Source organism: Amblyomma americanum, chromosome 1, assembly GCF_052857255.1.
Source record: "Amblyomma americanum isolate KBUSLIRL-KWMA chromosome 1, ASM5285725v1, whole genome shotgun sequence".
In the NCBI taxonomy this organism is placed as follows: domain Eukaryota; kingdom Metazoa; phylum Arthropoda; class Arachnida; order Ixodida; family Ixodidae; genus Amblyomma; species Amblyomma americanum.
Genome location: NC_135497.1, coordinates 130,312,027 through 130,326,350, shown reverse-complemented (window position 1 = coordinate 130,326,350; position 14,324 = coordinate 130,312,027). Strand labels below are relative to the sequence as shown.

At 43.8% G+C, this 14,324-nt stretch overlaps 1 protein-coding gene across 3 annotated transcripts in view; it reads right to left on the bottom strand.

Moving 5' to 3' along the window:
* Positions 1-432: 432 nt before the first annotated feature.
* The window catches only part of LOC144113675 (lon protease homolog 2, peroxisomal-like), a 33,400-nt gene continuing 19,508 nt past the window's right edge, over positions 433-14,324 (bottom strand). For all 3 annotated transcript variants that reach the window (XM_077646906.1, XM_077646908.1, XM_077646907.1), the window contains exons 13-18: positions 12,986-13,121; positions 10,593-10,813; positions 7,258-7,470; positions 6,302-6,505; positions 4,109-4,219; positions 433-604 (exon numbers count right to left, since the gene is read on the bottom strand). In XM_077646906.1, coding sequence (XP_077503032.1) covers positions 491-604; positions 4,109-4,219; positions 6,302-6,505; positions 7,258-7,470; positions 10,593-10,813; positions 12,986-13,121 — 999 coding nt within the window. In that variant the 3' untranslated portion in view covers positions 433-490. The remainder of the gene's footprint in view (positions 605-4,108; positions 4,220-6,301; positions 6,506-7,257; positions 7,471-10,592; positions 10,814-12,985; positions 13,122-14,324) is intronic.

Here is a 14,324-nt window from a genome sequence, read left to right as displayed (position 1 = left end):
AAAATCGGGACCGGAAGAAATTTCGAATAAAATGATAATTCGAGTAAAGCGATTTCGTTATAACGAGGGATTACTGTATCTGGGTGGCTAACCACTGGTCAATGTGCATGCCAAAGACATAACTGCATCAGTAGTGAATACAAAAATGCACAACATTGGGAGGCATTACCATGCCCTCAGGACTGCAGCGGTGGCCAAGTGGTTGAGCATCCGCCTCGCATGCAGGAGGTGCGGGATTCGATCCCCAGTGCCGCCGGGTACCTACCGGTGATACAATGGGTACAAGCTTTCCCCTGGTCTAGTGCTCGGCTTCCTTAGGGTGAAATGCTTGGGAAATAGGTCTTTGACCCCACCTTGAGAAATCGAAAATACCTTGTGCCATGGCGCTCTTTGGCCAAAGATGCGCTTGCGCCATAAAAATCCATAATCATCATCATCATCATCACCATGCCCTTAGTTTATCATTACTCTACACAGCTTCAAGGAAAGGCTACAGCTTGCTCAGCGTGTGCACCACTGAGCTTGGCAGGTCAGGAAAGCCACCCTCAAAAGCTTCTTGGAGAACTTCTTCAATGTGGGTCACGAAGCAGAAGTACAGGTCCTTCTGTATGGAAATAAACAGGGAGGACAAAGCAGTGTTAGACTGATAAGGCCCAACATCAGTTAGATTAATTCACGGTGTAAGAATGTATTTAGGTGCTGACACCTCGCCCAAAGGTACAACCACATCTTGTTCGCCATTCCTTATGCTTTTTTTGAACCCGGACAGATGGCACCATATGATGTAGTCGGAGAGCTGCGGCAATTGTACTGCACATGTTGTGGGAACATTCGGCGCCGCAGCATATATGTGCGCTCGTTTAGGTGTGTCAAGGCACAGAAGCATTGAAACCGTTATTAACACCGAGTCATTTCATGTTACTTCGCGTTGTAGTTGCTGGGAATGCATGAATGGGCAGAACATAGCATGCGCTGTGGTCCTTCGGAGCTCGATATCGAAATACATTCATTGCATGGTTTTTCGTTCATCTGCACAACTGATAAAAGCATGGTTAACTATACTGCCTCCTAAAGATGAACGGTCAGCCTCAATGTGCATGCTCCCACATTTGGGCCAAATATTACTTGTGTATTCAAACATTGCTTGAGCGGTGTAATGAGTCAATGCTGTGATGAGATGAGGCCCGCCGTGCAGAGAACACTGTTAACTTCAGCAATGTGGGTTCTTTGATGTGCACAGAAATCTCTAAGGCGTTTCTGCATTTCATCAGCATCATAAATACTGCCACCGAAGCCGGTAATCGGACCCGCATTCTCGTGCTCGGTAGCAGACCGTCTCACCGCTATGAGCAACCGCCGGAACCAAAAGGGAACTGAGAGCGCATTTGTGACAATTCAGAGTGCACTTTTAGCTACGCGACACAAAAATCGAAATTGCTCCTCCCACCAAGCTCATCATTTAGGCCGACATCGACGATACTGAGTGGATGACTATCTCAAGGAAAGACTGGCATGCACGAGAAGAGATAGAATACTTGCATGGCTGTAAACTGGGCTTGGTGGATGCTAGTTCAAAAGAATTGCAGCTTGCTAGCTAAAGTGACTATGTTGCCATCAATAATGTTGTGCCATGAAATGCTCCACTGAGCAATCGAAAGTCGTGCAAATTATGCAGCTACATATTTGTCATAGACGTTGCCCAGCATATCTTCTGACTTTCATAACACCATGTTTTGTGGCACCAAAATGTGCAGCTAGTGCAAAACTGGCAGAGGCCGGGAGGTCGTCGACTGAAATTAATTGCTGCACTATCATTAAATGCTGCGTTAGTGTGTCTGTAGATGCTTCTTCGAAAAGTGAAGTCATCCACATAGATAACGGATGGTCCAGGCCATGATGCTGTATCCTATCTGTTCTGGGAATTAACCTGTGCCAATGTTCTGGGCGGGCAGGCTCCGATGGAGCCTTAAAAAGCAGCACTCAATCCGGGTATGTCTGGTAGTTCAATCCATAGCTGGGTATGAAGCACTGCCTACCCATTATCGCATCGAGCCGGCTTCTGGACCTGGCTGGACTTTGAGGTGTGCCGCAGCTACAACCAACACATCACAGCCACACATAGGCCACAATGAATGTCCATGGGGCCGGCTAGTGCCACCACGTGGGCTTATGCAACAATCACCATGGCTGGTATCAAACAAAGACAAAAAAGGCTAGTTCTAACAAATCTTGTACGTGCACAGTGCCCACCACAACGCAGAAGCAAAGAACCTAACAATCACACTTTGAGATGTACTTTGGCAGCACAAAACATAGACAAACACAGCTTGAGACATCAATAACAACCTAAGCACACCACTTAGATATGTACGCCGTACTGCAACCGGTCAGCCCACACACTGCAGTGCCCCCGCACTGCTGCGGTCAGTGCATATACAGTAAAACCTCGTTAATTCGAACTTCAAGGAAGCGGGAAAAAAGGCCAAATTATCTGAATGTTGAATTATCGAATGGCCCATCAAAACTGTCAAAAACCATTCATGTGAAAGCGAAATTTACTATGTTTTAATTCGTGCATATTATCAGGAGTGGTGAAAGCAGAACTGCTCTACAACGGTAAGGTTCTAAGCAACTTCTTTCAGTGTCCAAAATGGTAGCACTGGAGCTTCTTCACGTGTGGCGTTGCATGTGAGGAGGCTTCAACGCACAATGGCGAACAGCATGTGACGAGCGCTAAGTTTCGGCACACTGGAAGAACGAAAATACCACGCGGATGAAAGCGAGGGAAGCATGCATTGGCCTCCAAAAAACATAAAAGATCAGCAACAAGGCAATCGTCGCACCGAACGGTGTGTGGCTTGGCTGGCTCGCTGATATGCACAGCTGATAGCCGCCGTCGCCGCGGGTTGGCAGCAAAGCTCTGAAAACAAAACTATGTGGCTGGACTCTCCATAGGCCTATCTTGTGGGAGCCTGCCGACTGTCATCAAGCCTGGCTTTGCGCGCACATCAGGGGGGCACGGGGAAAAATGTAATACGCAATTCAGGCCTGCCAAGCACGTCACATCTTGACACGGTGCCCCTTTAAGGGCCTGTGCAAATTAACCAATGTGAACTCCGTGGCGTATGAATAAACAAGCTTCCGACGACATAGACTTGCATGGGCGTTTGGCGGGACTCTGATGGCAGTCCAAATTTCGAAATTAACGGAGGCCGATTAAACGAGGTTTTACTGTACCAGCTGCCCCTCGAACGTTTTCGGTTTTGGAATGGAGGGTAGTTTCCGCCTCGGCACTGGCTTCCGGATGATGGTTTACGGTTTATGGGGGTTAACGTCCCAAAGCGACTCAGGCTATGAGGGATGGCGTAGTGAAGGGCTCGGGAAATTTGAACCACCTGGGGTTCTTTAACGTGCACTGACATAGCACAGCACACAAGCCTCTAGAATTTCGCCTCCATTGAAATTTGACCGCCGCGGCCGGTCGAACCTGCGTCTTTTGGGTCACTGAAGCACCGCGGCAGCCGGTTTCCGGATGATGACAGTAGCGATGCATGTCTCGAAAACTGATGGCATGTCTTCAGTCCAAATTAACCAGTGTGTACGCAATTTCACTCTGAATTAACGAGTGCGCTGCCACTGACTTAAGCATATTTTTGACGGGAGGGGGCAGGGAGACCGAATTAATGAGGTTTGACTGTGTAAAGCACGAACATCATCTGTGCACGCACTCTGCTATGGCGGGTGGTCAGTGTCAACACATTCTTGCACTGTGTATTCATTACATAGATGACGTCCTGGCTGCCTACATGGCTTACCCTTTGGCACAAAAGCAAGGCTAGGAGGACACCAGTAAATTTTTGCATGGCACAGTATACTACTTATGTAATGACCCCAGAGGAAGTTTAAGGAGTTGGGGCGCACAAGTACTCTGGTACTGTCTTAATTTTTGTTTTCTTTATAATGGCGCGCAAGGTGTTAGAAATGACAGAACTAGAGAACATGTGCCCTGGTGTGCTTTAAATACTTTATGAGAGCACTGGTACTTGCACAAGTGACATGCGATGAAGGTGGTGAAGATTAAACTGCAAAATTAATGCCACATCCTTACTTTGATGGATTCTGGAACTTCCTGAAGGTCCTTCTTGTTTCTCTTGGGCAGGATGACTTTGCGCATGCCAGCACGATGGGCTGCCAGCACTTTGTCTTTAATTCCCCCAACCTAGAATGTTATACCAGGAAACAGTCAGACAAATGTCAATTCACCATGACCAGCACGCTATAAGCCTTCACCACTAAATGTTCAAACCAAGCAACACAGCACCCATAAAAGCTAATGACACGTGCCTTGGTTGACATATAAATGATGTAATAGATGTCACTAACAACACAAGACACCTAATAGAAAAGAAAATACATGAAAGCCCACACTGAATACATTTTTCTGACAAAGGAGGTGTGTACCAACAAGCTTATATTAGGCAGTGAGCATGGTGAGCGGCAAGCAAGAAGCAAATTTATGATGTATGAAATTGTCTCCAGTATCTCTGATTCCAACAGCAATATCTTGAGACAACATGCTCTTGAAAGAGGAAAGGCAATAAACTATCTTTATGGCTTACTCCAATTCAGTTCTCCACAGGAAGTGAATAAATTCAGCTATTCATAAAAGCCCTCGATCTAGCTTCCTAAACAGGTGCAGCCATGATCATGACCGAGATATGGTCGCACTGCACACATGTGCCTCTTCTCCTCTGCCCTCTACCATGCTCCAGTGGTTGAAAGCAAACTGCTCCCTGACTGTGGAAAAGAGGCAAATGCACAGTTCATGATAGTGAGAGCACACCTGCCACTTGACATGCACAGATGGCACCTCACAGATGTACATCAAACCTTCAGGTGGGCCCAGTGATGCTCACATGCATTTGTTTTCAACCATTTGTCTCTACACAGTCAAACCTCATCATAACGAACACGGATATAGCGAATCATTGGATAAAACGAAGTAAAAGCAAAGTATTGTTGGTCTATGCTTTTGACTGTAGCAATGAATGAAAATTTACTGTAGCAGATTAATTTTTGCGAGCTCTCCAGAGGGTACTGCATCTTGTGAAAATGGCAGATTCGGAGGCAAGCATGCAATTTGCCACACTAGATGGCAGCTGCCTATCCCTATCTGTAATCCCAGATACCTATCCCAGAAATGTTTTTAACCTTATTACTCCATCTGATTCTATGTCCCCCTCAACAATGCTTCCCTTTCTCTAATATCCACTCTGTCACTAACAGGTCACCCTCTTCACTGTGTATTACACATCCTATCTAGTCCATTTCCTCAGTTTAATTTATGTTAAAATATCCCAACTTATGATCATATTCTAGCTTAGGCTTTCCTCTCGTGTCGGGCATAGTGCTGAGTTATTACTGCAAAGCACAACTAAAAAACAATTCAAGTGATGGCACTCTACCCAGTATACAACCGAGGCACTGTTCACTGTCCCACTTTTCACTCATTCACTTCTCCACTGGACACAGTTACTTGCAACAGGTAGCATACAGACAGAGAAATTGCCAGCATTAAATTACAAGGCCAGAGCTGCCAAGAACCTCCCCCTTCTACTTGTGTACCATGAAACTGCTACACAAAAAAAAGACTGCTGCATGCCATGATATTCAAGTTGATGTCCTCTATAGAGAATGAATTTCCAGAGTATTTGTGCAGTGATAGCATAAATTCATTGTTAAGTATAAGTTCATCAACTTTTCTAAACTAGCACACTTTCAAATCTTACTCTTTTGTAAAAAGAGCACAGTTCTGTGATTTGGAATGGTGTGTAAAAGATGATGATTTGGTTTTAATGGTGCATGGGCAGCTTTGGCCAAACAGTGCCACGGCACGAGGTATTTTTGCTCTACTCAAAGTGGGGTCAGAGACCAATTTTCCAAGCAATTCACCAGAAAAGCCTAGTAAGAGGCCAGAGGTAAGCTTGTACCCACTGGAAACCGGTGGGTACCTTGTAGCACTGGAGATCAAACCACACACCTCCCGCATATGAGGTGAATGCTCAAACGACTAGAACAAGAATTAAGCAGTGCACTACGTTGGTGCACAACTCTGGCATTGAAACACTCACATATAGGCACAGTATGCCTCGCGTATTCGACAAGGTTGCATGTCAGTGCATATAGGCCTCAAAACCTTGTTCTGTCTACTTTTGACTGCACTACCAGAAAAATGACCAAAGTCAGCCAAAGAAGTTGCACAAAGAAAAAAGGAGAGAAAAACCCTGCAATGGACACTTACAGGAAGAACCAAGCCTTGCAGAGTGATTTCACCAGTCATGGCCACATCAGGAAGAACTGTGCGACCGGTGAAGAGGGACACCAGCACTGTGACAATGGTGATGCCAGCTGAAGGCCCGTCTTTGCCAACAGCTCCAGCTGGAAAATGGATGTGCACATCTATGCCCTCCATCAGGTCAGTGCCCTTCTGCACTGGCAGGTGGAACTGCATTCAAAGGAAACATGCGAACTGCTTTGTCACCTTCAGTCTGCCAATGACGCACAATTCGCTGATGATAAGGATCAAGAAGACATAAGTACTAAAATAATGAAAAGGAAAGAAGGGAGCAAACAGTTCTTGCAAACGACTTGTTGGGTAACATTATGTTGTAGCATGTAAAAAATTTGAATCTTTCTATTGAGGTTAATATTTGATAAGTGAGGCAAGCTTAACAAGCTGATATACATTAGCCAACACATCTACACAAGCAACATGGGCTCAAAACAAGTACTACTGGAACACATGAACATGTACAAATCAATTCCAATAATTTTGGCACAGTTCCAGTCAGCATAATTCCAAAGCATAAAACGTGAAGACAAAAAAAAAATGACAGAAACTGCAACAGAAGGCACTGCCTGCAAACTGTTCAGCTGCACTCATGAATCTTTATCCATACTTTTTATGTTCCCGTACTAGCCAAGTTTCTAAAAGCTATTAGAAGCAGAAGATATACTTGCCTTTCAGAGTAAACAATGCAGAAAATCATGGCATGGAAGCAGCAGAAGGTTAGAAACATGACTATATAACTAGGCCCAATAATTAACCATGACTTACCATAAAAGAAACAGTGACAAAGAGTTTTTCGTGATCAGATTTTAGAAATAAAAAAAGAACAGCAACAGGGACTGGAGCAGCTCAAACTGCATTGCCTGACCATACCAATATCTTGAGTTGTTGACAAAAAGCATATGTACCATGTCAGCATGAATGCGTAGCCAGTTGAGAGCCAGCATGGCTGACTCCTTCATGACATCTCCCAATTGTCCTGTGAGGACCAGCTGCCCATCACCTTCCATGCGCGAAGCCTCCACAAACATGATCTCGCCACCAGCAACAGTCCATGCCAGACCTACTGCCACACCTGGCTGTAGAACGCGAGAGTCCATGTCCTGTTCATACTGGGGTGGCTGCAACAAGAGTACCTCCAGGTTAGCTACACTGGCAGTGTGAAGTGCTGCCACAACTTCTTATGTACAGAAAGCACTCCTGGAGTCTGGCAAAACAACAACTATATGATATCTTTGGTCAACACAAGGTGCAGTAAGTGGCAAGGAATTGACAAAAATCATGAATAACAACAACAATAACAGTTTTGATAACAGTATTACGAAAATAACCCCACAAACATGAATTGCAAAAACTGAGAATGGACTAAGAATTGTACACAGGATAAACAGTAGATTAACCTTCTTATTAAGCCTTGATTAGGTAAGCTATTAAGGGGGGAAGATGGTCTTAGAAAAAAAAAAATTTTCAGGGAACATTTTTTTTGTGTGCTGATTCCAGTTATTTAATTTAATTTCATGTAAAACAAGTCTTTGTACACTTACACAATATGCTATGCAAGTATTCTGCGGAGACCTTTCAAGAAATTTTGCTGCACGTGACTTGATAAAATAAAAAACATGCCATTGGTTTCTCTTGACATAAGGAATGCAATGAGGGTAAAATTATTATCTGCCTATCATCACAGAACTTCAAGTTGTGGGGTTTTGAACTTGCCACTTCAGAAATGGGAAGAACATTCAGTATTCTCGTTTTTGACTGGCAACTTCAAAATTCTAAAACAAGTTCTATGTTAGGCAGAATAATAATTTTACCTCTACTTCATTCCTTTATTTCAGAGAAACTAACTGCATGAACTTTAGCAAGTTCTCTGCAGCAAAATTTCTCAAAACCTACCAACAATAAACTTATATCGCATACTATATAAGTGCACAAAGACTTGTTTTAGATAAAATTGAATTACATCACTTGGATTAGTATACAAAAATACATGTTCCCTAAAAATTTCATAGTTGTGACTTCATTAAACATTTTTTTTAAGACTCTCTCCCCTCCATAAAGCTTGAGTTACCTACCATGCAGCCACACCAAACAGGTCTACTGCTTCAACATTTAAAAACTGTCACTCAAAAAGAAGTCAACCCTAATCAAATCAAATCTTTATTTTCTCTCTCAAGGAGAAAGAGGGGGTCGTGGGTAGAAGCCGCATCATTGCGGCTTGACGAAGCCCGGCCCCCTCATGTACAATTCGGCAGCAGTTTGAAAAAAACAAAAACAAATTTAGCTTCAAAAAGTTAGAAACAGATTTCGTTAAATACACTTCAGTTTAAACACAATGCCTATAAAAGAACCTTTCAACACCATTCAGAAAAAAGAATCTGCAGCAGTACAGAGCACTTAATGGCAGTCAAAAACACAGGATACAATAAAATAAGCAACAAGTAACAAAAATCAAGAACAACAAAAAGTACAAACACAAGCATACAAAATTTATCAGGCGTTAGCTGCAAGAAAATGTGCATAAACTGCTCGTTTGGACATCTTTTCCGGGCAGACATCGATGGCCACAAGGTTATTTAAAAGAACAGTTGCGTGATAAGAAATGGACTGGTGACCATAATCTGTACGACAGAAAGGCACAACCCATGAGTCATTTCGACGAGTATTGTAGAAGGAAATGTGGGGTTGAAGATTTATTAAGTCCAGGAAGCTGTGATTACACGCCAAAACGGACGAGCGATATGTAGACGTGAGACGAAAAAGATAGATGGATTCTATGGGAAGAAGTTAAAAGTGATGAAAGTAATCAAAAGCATGCGCATGGCATGGAATATTAGCAATTGCATGTAAGGCACGTTTCTGACAGATTTTAAGTTTCCCTATGTTTTCCTTAGATGCAGTTGACCAGATTAGATGGCAGTAGTTTAGTGTAGACAGAAATAGTGCGTTATAAATTACACGTTTAACTGCGGTTGGTAGGAAGTGGCGGTGTCTGCTTAGTATCCCTCAAACCTTGTTAAGTTTATTGCAGAGTACTTCAACATGCTTATTCCACGTAAGGGTCTCAGAAAATGTTACGCCAAGGATCTTAATTTCGTTAACAAAACTTACTTCCACACCGTCTAAAAGAATCTTACCTTCGGGGTTAACATTTGTGTTCTTAGTGCGGAAAAGAATAGCCTGTGTCATTTTAGCGTTCAACCGTAAATGACTTCTTTGCGACCAGTCGCTAACAAATGACAGTGCATGGTTTGCAGAGTAAATTAAATCATCAATATTTGCCCCTCTGAAAAACATAGCAGTATCATCCGCGTAACCAACCCATGATATGGCGTCATGCAGGGAAAAAATATCATTACTATAAACAACAAATAACAAAGGCCCAAGGATACTTCCTTGTGGTATGCCGGAAGGGATGCTTTTTATGATAGAATTATGATTATTGTGATTTACATATTGGCACCTGTTATGAAGATATGAAGAAAGAAGAAGATCTGCACTGCCGCACACTCCGTAGTCCTCCAGCTTAGACAATAAGGTTTCATGATGAACACAGCCAAACACTTTTGAAAAGTCAATGTACAGACCTAGTACAAGTTTTTTACGTTCAAAGGCGTCAATGATGAGTTCCTTTTCAGCTAATAGTGCTGATTCCATGGATTTTCCTTTCACGAAGCCATACTAATACGGCGAGATCAGAGAGAATTTGTTTAGGAAACTGTAAAGACGCGTGTGCATTATCTTTTCCAAACCTTTTGAAAATATAGGCAGTACGGAGATGGGACGAAAGTTATTAATGTTATTTTTATCACCTCCTTTGTATAGGGCCACCAATTTTGCAATCTGCATGTTCCTGGGAAAGCAGCTGCATTCTAGAACCAGGTTATACAGGTGGCATAAGACAGGTGCAATCAGATCAAGGACATACTTAACTGGAGAAATCTGCATGTCATTGACATCCAGTGATTTAGAATTTTTCATTGCCTGAAATGCAGATGTAATTTGTGTCGCAGTTGTGGGGAAGAATACCATGCTATTACTGACTGAAATTCGTCTGGCAAGTGGGACCGAACTTATTGCCGGCAGTCTGCTTGAGGCCCTCACACCAATAAAGTGATCATTCAGCATATCAGAGAGCGCCTTGCCAGTCACATCTGTGCTACCTGTAAGCCATAGTGTTTATGTCCTCCTCTCTTTCTTAAAAATGCTAGACAATCGATTGAGACAAAAAATGGTAGCTTACTCCCAGAATGGTTTCAATGGCTATTTCATCAATGACGATGGGGAGAGAAGGTGGGCGTGCCACAGCCACTGTGACAGCGCTCTGTTTGGACAGCTGATCATGCTGAAGAGTGACGGGGCAGAGGGCCTCGCTTTCGACAATCTTTACAGCAACAGCTCGACAGAGGGCTCCAATCTTGCGTTCCAATGCCCGCACTCCGGCTTCTCTTGTGTATTTCACGACTGCAGTAAACGAGAAGCAATCAGAATATCAAATGAGTCATTTCTTCTAAAATTCATCAAGGATGTCCTCTTAGCCTAGATAAAACAGCAATGTGAAGATTATTATTCACACTGCATGACTCTCGGCACGACTCTTCTGAAAATAGAGCTGCAGTGATGAAGTTTGAAGTTTTGCGGGCTAAGTATGCATACAGCTAGTTTGTTGTAATTCTTAAAAAAAAATGCAAACCATCTGATCTGGTATACTCAGAAAAGAACTTCTGCTTGAGCTCTTCATCCAACCTGAAGAACAGGTCATGTAAAAGCAAGGAGCTAGATTTCTGAACTCAGATGCACAATAAAAAAAAAGAGAGCAACAAATCGTTAGGCAGCAAAGTATGCTTAAACTTAGCAGCAAATGACAACATAACTAAATGTCATGCACAATGATAGTCATAAGTTACACGCCAGAAAGCAAGAAGCCCGCATACAACTGTACTGCAATTTCTAAAAAACCTTTTTCAATTTCTTATAGGATAAAGGTAGCGCTTGTCCATGTTAGAAAAGCCATAGTGTTTGTGTTTGGTTACAGAAATGTTACAGAAGAAAGCAAGTCAATGAAAGCCATGACGACATGAGAGTAAACTTGCATGGAACATCATAAAATATTTCTGCTGGCTTTAAGTAATGCTATGGCTAATACACACAGAAACCAAAATTCGGCAAGGGCACACATGTGTCTGAAAATGCAATTTTATAAACATTCTAAGGTACAGGGGTTGTTCGCTCTAGAGGTGAACACAAGAGTGCATGGCCGTGCTCCACGGCACACGAGAACATCCGGTGTGGCCGCACACTGAAGCGAAGTGGCGCAGATGCAGAAGGAGCTGAGGGAGGGGTTTCGTGCCTTCTGTTACAGTGCTCGAGCGCTGAAGTGAGTGCTGTGCTCGAACGCTACAGCAGATGGCGTGAACTACCGCCTTTGGGCCCCTCTGCGCCTGCACCACTTTGCTTTGATGTGCATGCGTGCAGCGGAGCATGCCCACATGCTCTCGCGTTCACCCTAAGAGTGGACGCCCCTGCACATAAAATGTGCCAAAATCATAAGACTTAAAGCATGTTTCTTTGTTATATCTAAAAACTAGATAAAATGCCTTTGAAAGGAACTCCATAAAGGTGGTCCTTGTGCACAGCATGCCAACTGGTAAAGCTAGAAAGCTGTTCCTTAATTCAAGAAATTAATTTCACAAGTTTTTGGCATTACACGTCATGTCTTAAATCTTACAGCTGCTTTAATGCCCTTTGGATGCTAGCACCATAAGATCATATGCCAGGAAAAATTTGAAGTATCAAACAGGCGAATCACTCTTGATGTCATTGGGTTGAAAGGGAGCACATATACATATTTTCCTTAACACTTTGCTATGAAGTCCCTAAATTAAAGATTTGATGTCTAGTTGAAGAACTACAAAGGGCAAAATAAATTAGTCTTGCCCACCGTCAGGTCGAAAGTCAGAACAAACACCGTCAGTTACACATCGCTCCTGCTCATGGGAGTCTCTGGAGGGTAGCCTACTGTTACGCCCACCTTTCCAGATATCCAGCTAGTATCAGCAGTGATCACACATCATTGTCCCTGTCACAGCTAACACAACAAAAACCTGGATCATCATTCATTTGATGCAACAGGGCTGCTGTCCTCAATGATACCATCTCGAAAAGTGTTTGCATTGCGGTAAATCTGATGCCTGTGAAAGGTACAGTCTATCATAAGTGAACTACTAAATCAGAGGAGGATTTATGGGTTGCTCCTGGAGAGGGCAGTCCCATTTGAACCATGTAATTCTTGGAATTTTTCACTGATGAAAATGGGGTTTAGTATGGTTTTCCTACGTAAAATTCCTTGCGTGATGAGGAGGTGGGGGAAGGGGGGGGGGGCTGCTCTCCTGTTCCTCTATCTGCTGTGCCATGAAACTTCCAGATGGCAGCTTGCTGCTACAGATGGGCAACTGTAAACCCCTGGCAACAGAGGTTGAATAGACATGGTGGGAAAAGAGGGACAAGTGCTACCTCAGAACCCCTTTTCTTAATGTATGGTTTTACACCCTTGCATGCTACAATGAACTAACTACAAGGTCAATGCAAAAAAAAAAGTTAACCCTTCAAAGAAAACAAGGTGTGTCATCCGCTCACCAAGTTTCTTCAGTGCCTCCCTCGTCACTTGCATCATGTCAGTAGTGATACCATGCTCTTTCAGTTGCTTAGGAAGAAGGTGGTTTCGAGCAATGTGTTCTTTTTCCTCATGAGTATAACCAGGCATAGGAATAACCTATTCACCAAAGAAAATAAACAACAGCAATGTTGCACCTTAGCTTAACCTTTAAATTAGTACGCTAATTTATGTTCACATTTACTTCAGCAATGCACCAACAAGAGTAGAAGCTGCGCAAAAGTAATCCACAGATGAGGCATCACATTATAACCATCTTCAGCCCAACTGCATGCCCTGAAGGACAGAGGCCTCTCCCAAAGGCCCCCAATTCTCGTTTTTGTCCTGTCCTGCACCAGCCATATCCACCACCTCCCCAGAAAATATCTCCCCACACGACTCTGGTGCTGCTGGCTACCGTATTTACACAATTGTAAGTTGACCTATTTTTTAAAATTTGAAAATCCGAAGTGGGGGGTTGACTTACAATCGAAACCAAAGCATGGCACCATGACTAAAGGACAGCCAAACGAGATATCGGGGTGTTGCAACGCGGTTGCATTTTTACTGCGCAGCTCCATCGCATTCGCTCTTAGTGCTGGCCTTGAGCAACTGCTATGTCAACGCGCAGAACTGGCACCCCCTCCCCGTGCTCAGCAGCCACCATTGGCTGCCGATTGCGGCTGCTAATATGCGACAGCCGTCCGAAGTGCTCTTAAAGAGGAAGCTTAAGTGTCCCCCCTTTTTTTTACTTTCAACTGCGCACTCGGTGCTTAAGGGAGTGTCGATAGTCGATGGAAGGGCCGCTGTTTCAATCGCAGTGTCACCGCCACCTGGAATGGCAGGAGTGCCGAGGAGTGTCGGTAGCTGACGGAAGAGCCGACGCCACTCGCGCATAGTTTCTCTTTGGCCCTGACGCGTTTGATGGCTGTTGGCCGCGTTTTACAAATTTTTAATGTAGTGCTTTGTCAATCGTCCTATGTGCTCCGAGTCCAGTAAGCATCCGGCGCTCATTCACAGCTACATTCAAGATGGCTGTCATTCTTTACGCCGAAAAAATGAGCTGCACGCCGGGCTGCAAGTTCGACGTTCGCAACAGGTGATACAGGTGTGGCGGCTGCAGCGAGGTAAAATTTTCAGCTGTTTCATGCGATGTCGTGGTGCGGCTGCTTGCAAAGTGCGGGATTTCGTTGCACGATGACGTTAGAATGATGCGTTGTGGAACCGCAGCAGCGATCACGACGGCAGCGTTAGTGAGGATGATGGCGCAAGTGTGGATGAGTATAGTACAGTGACTACAGTCAAACCTGGATATAACGAAAT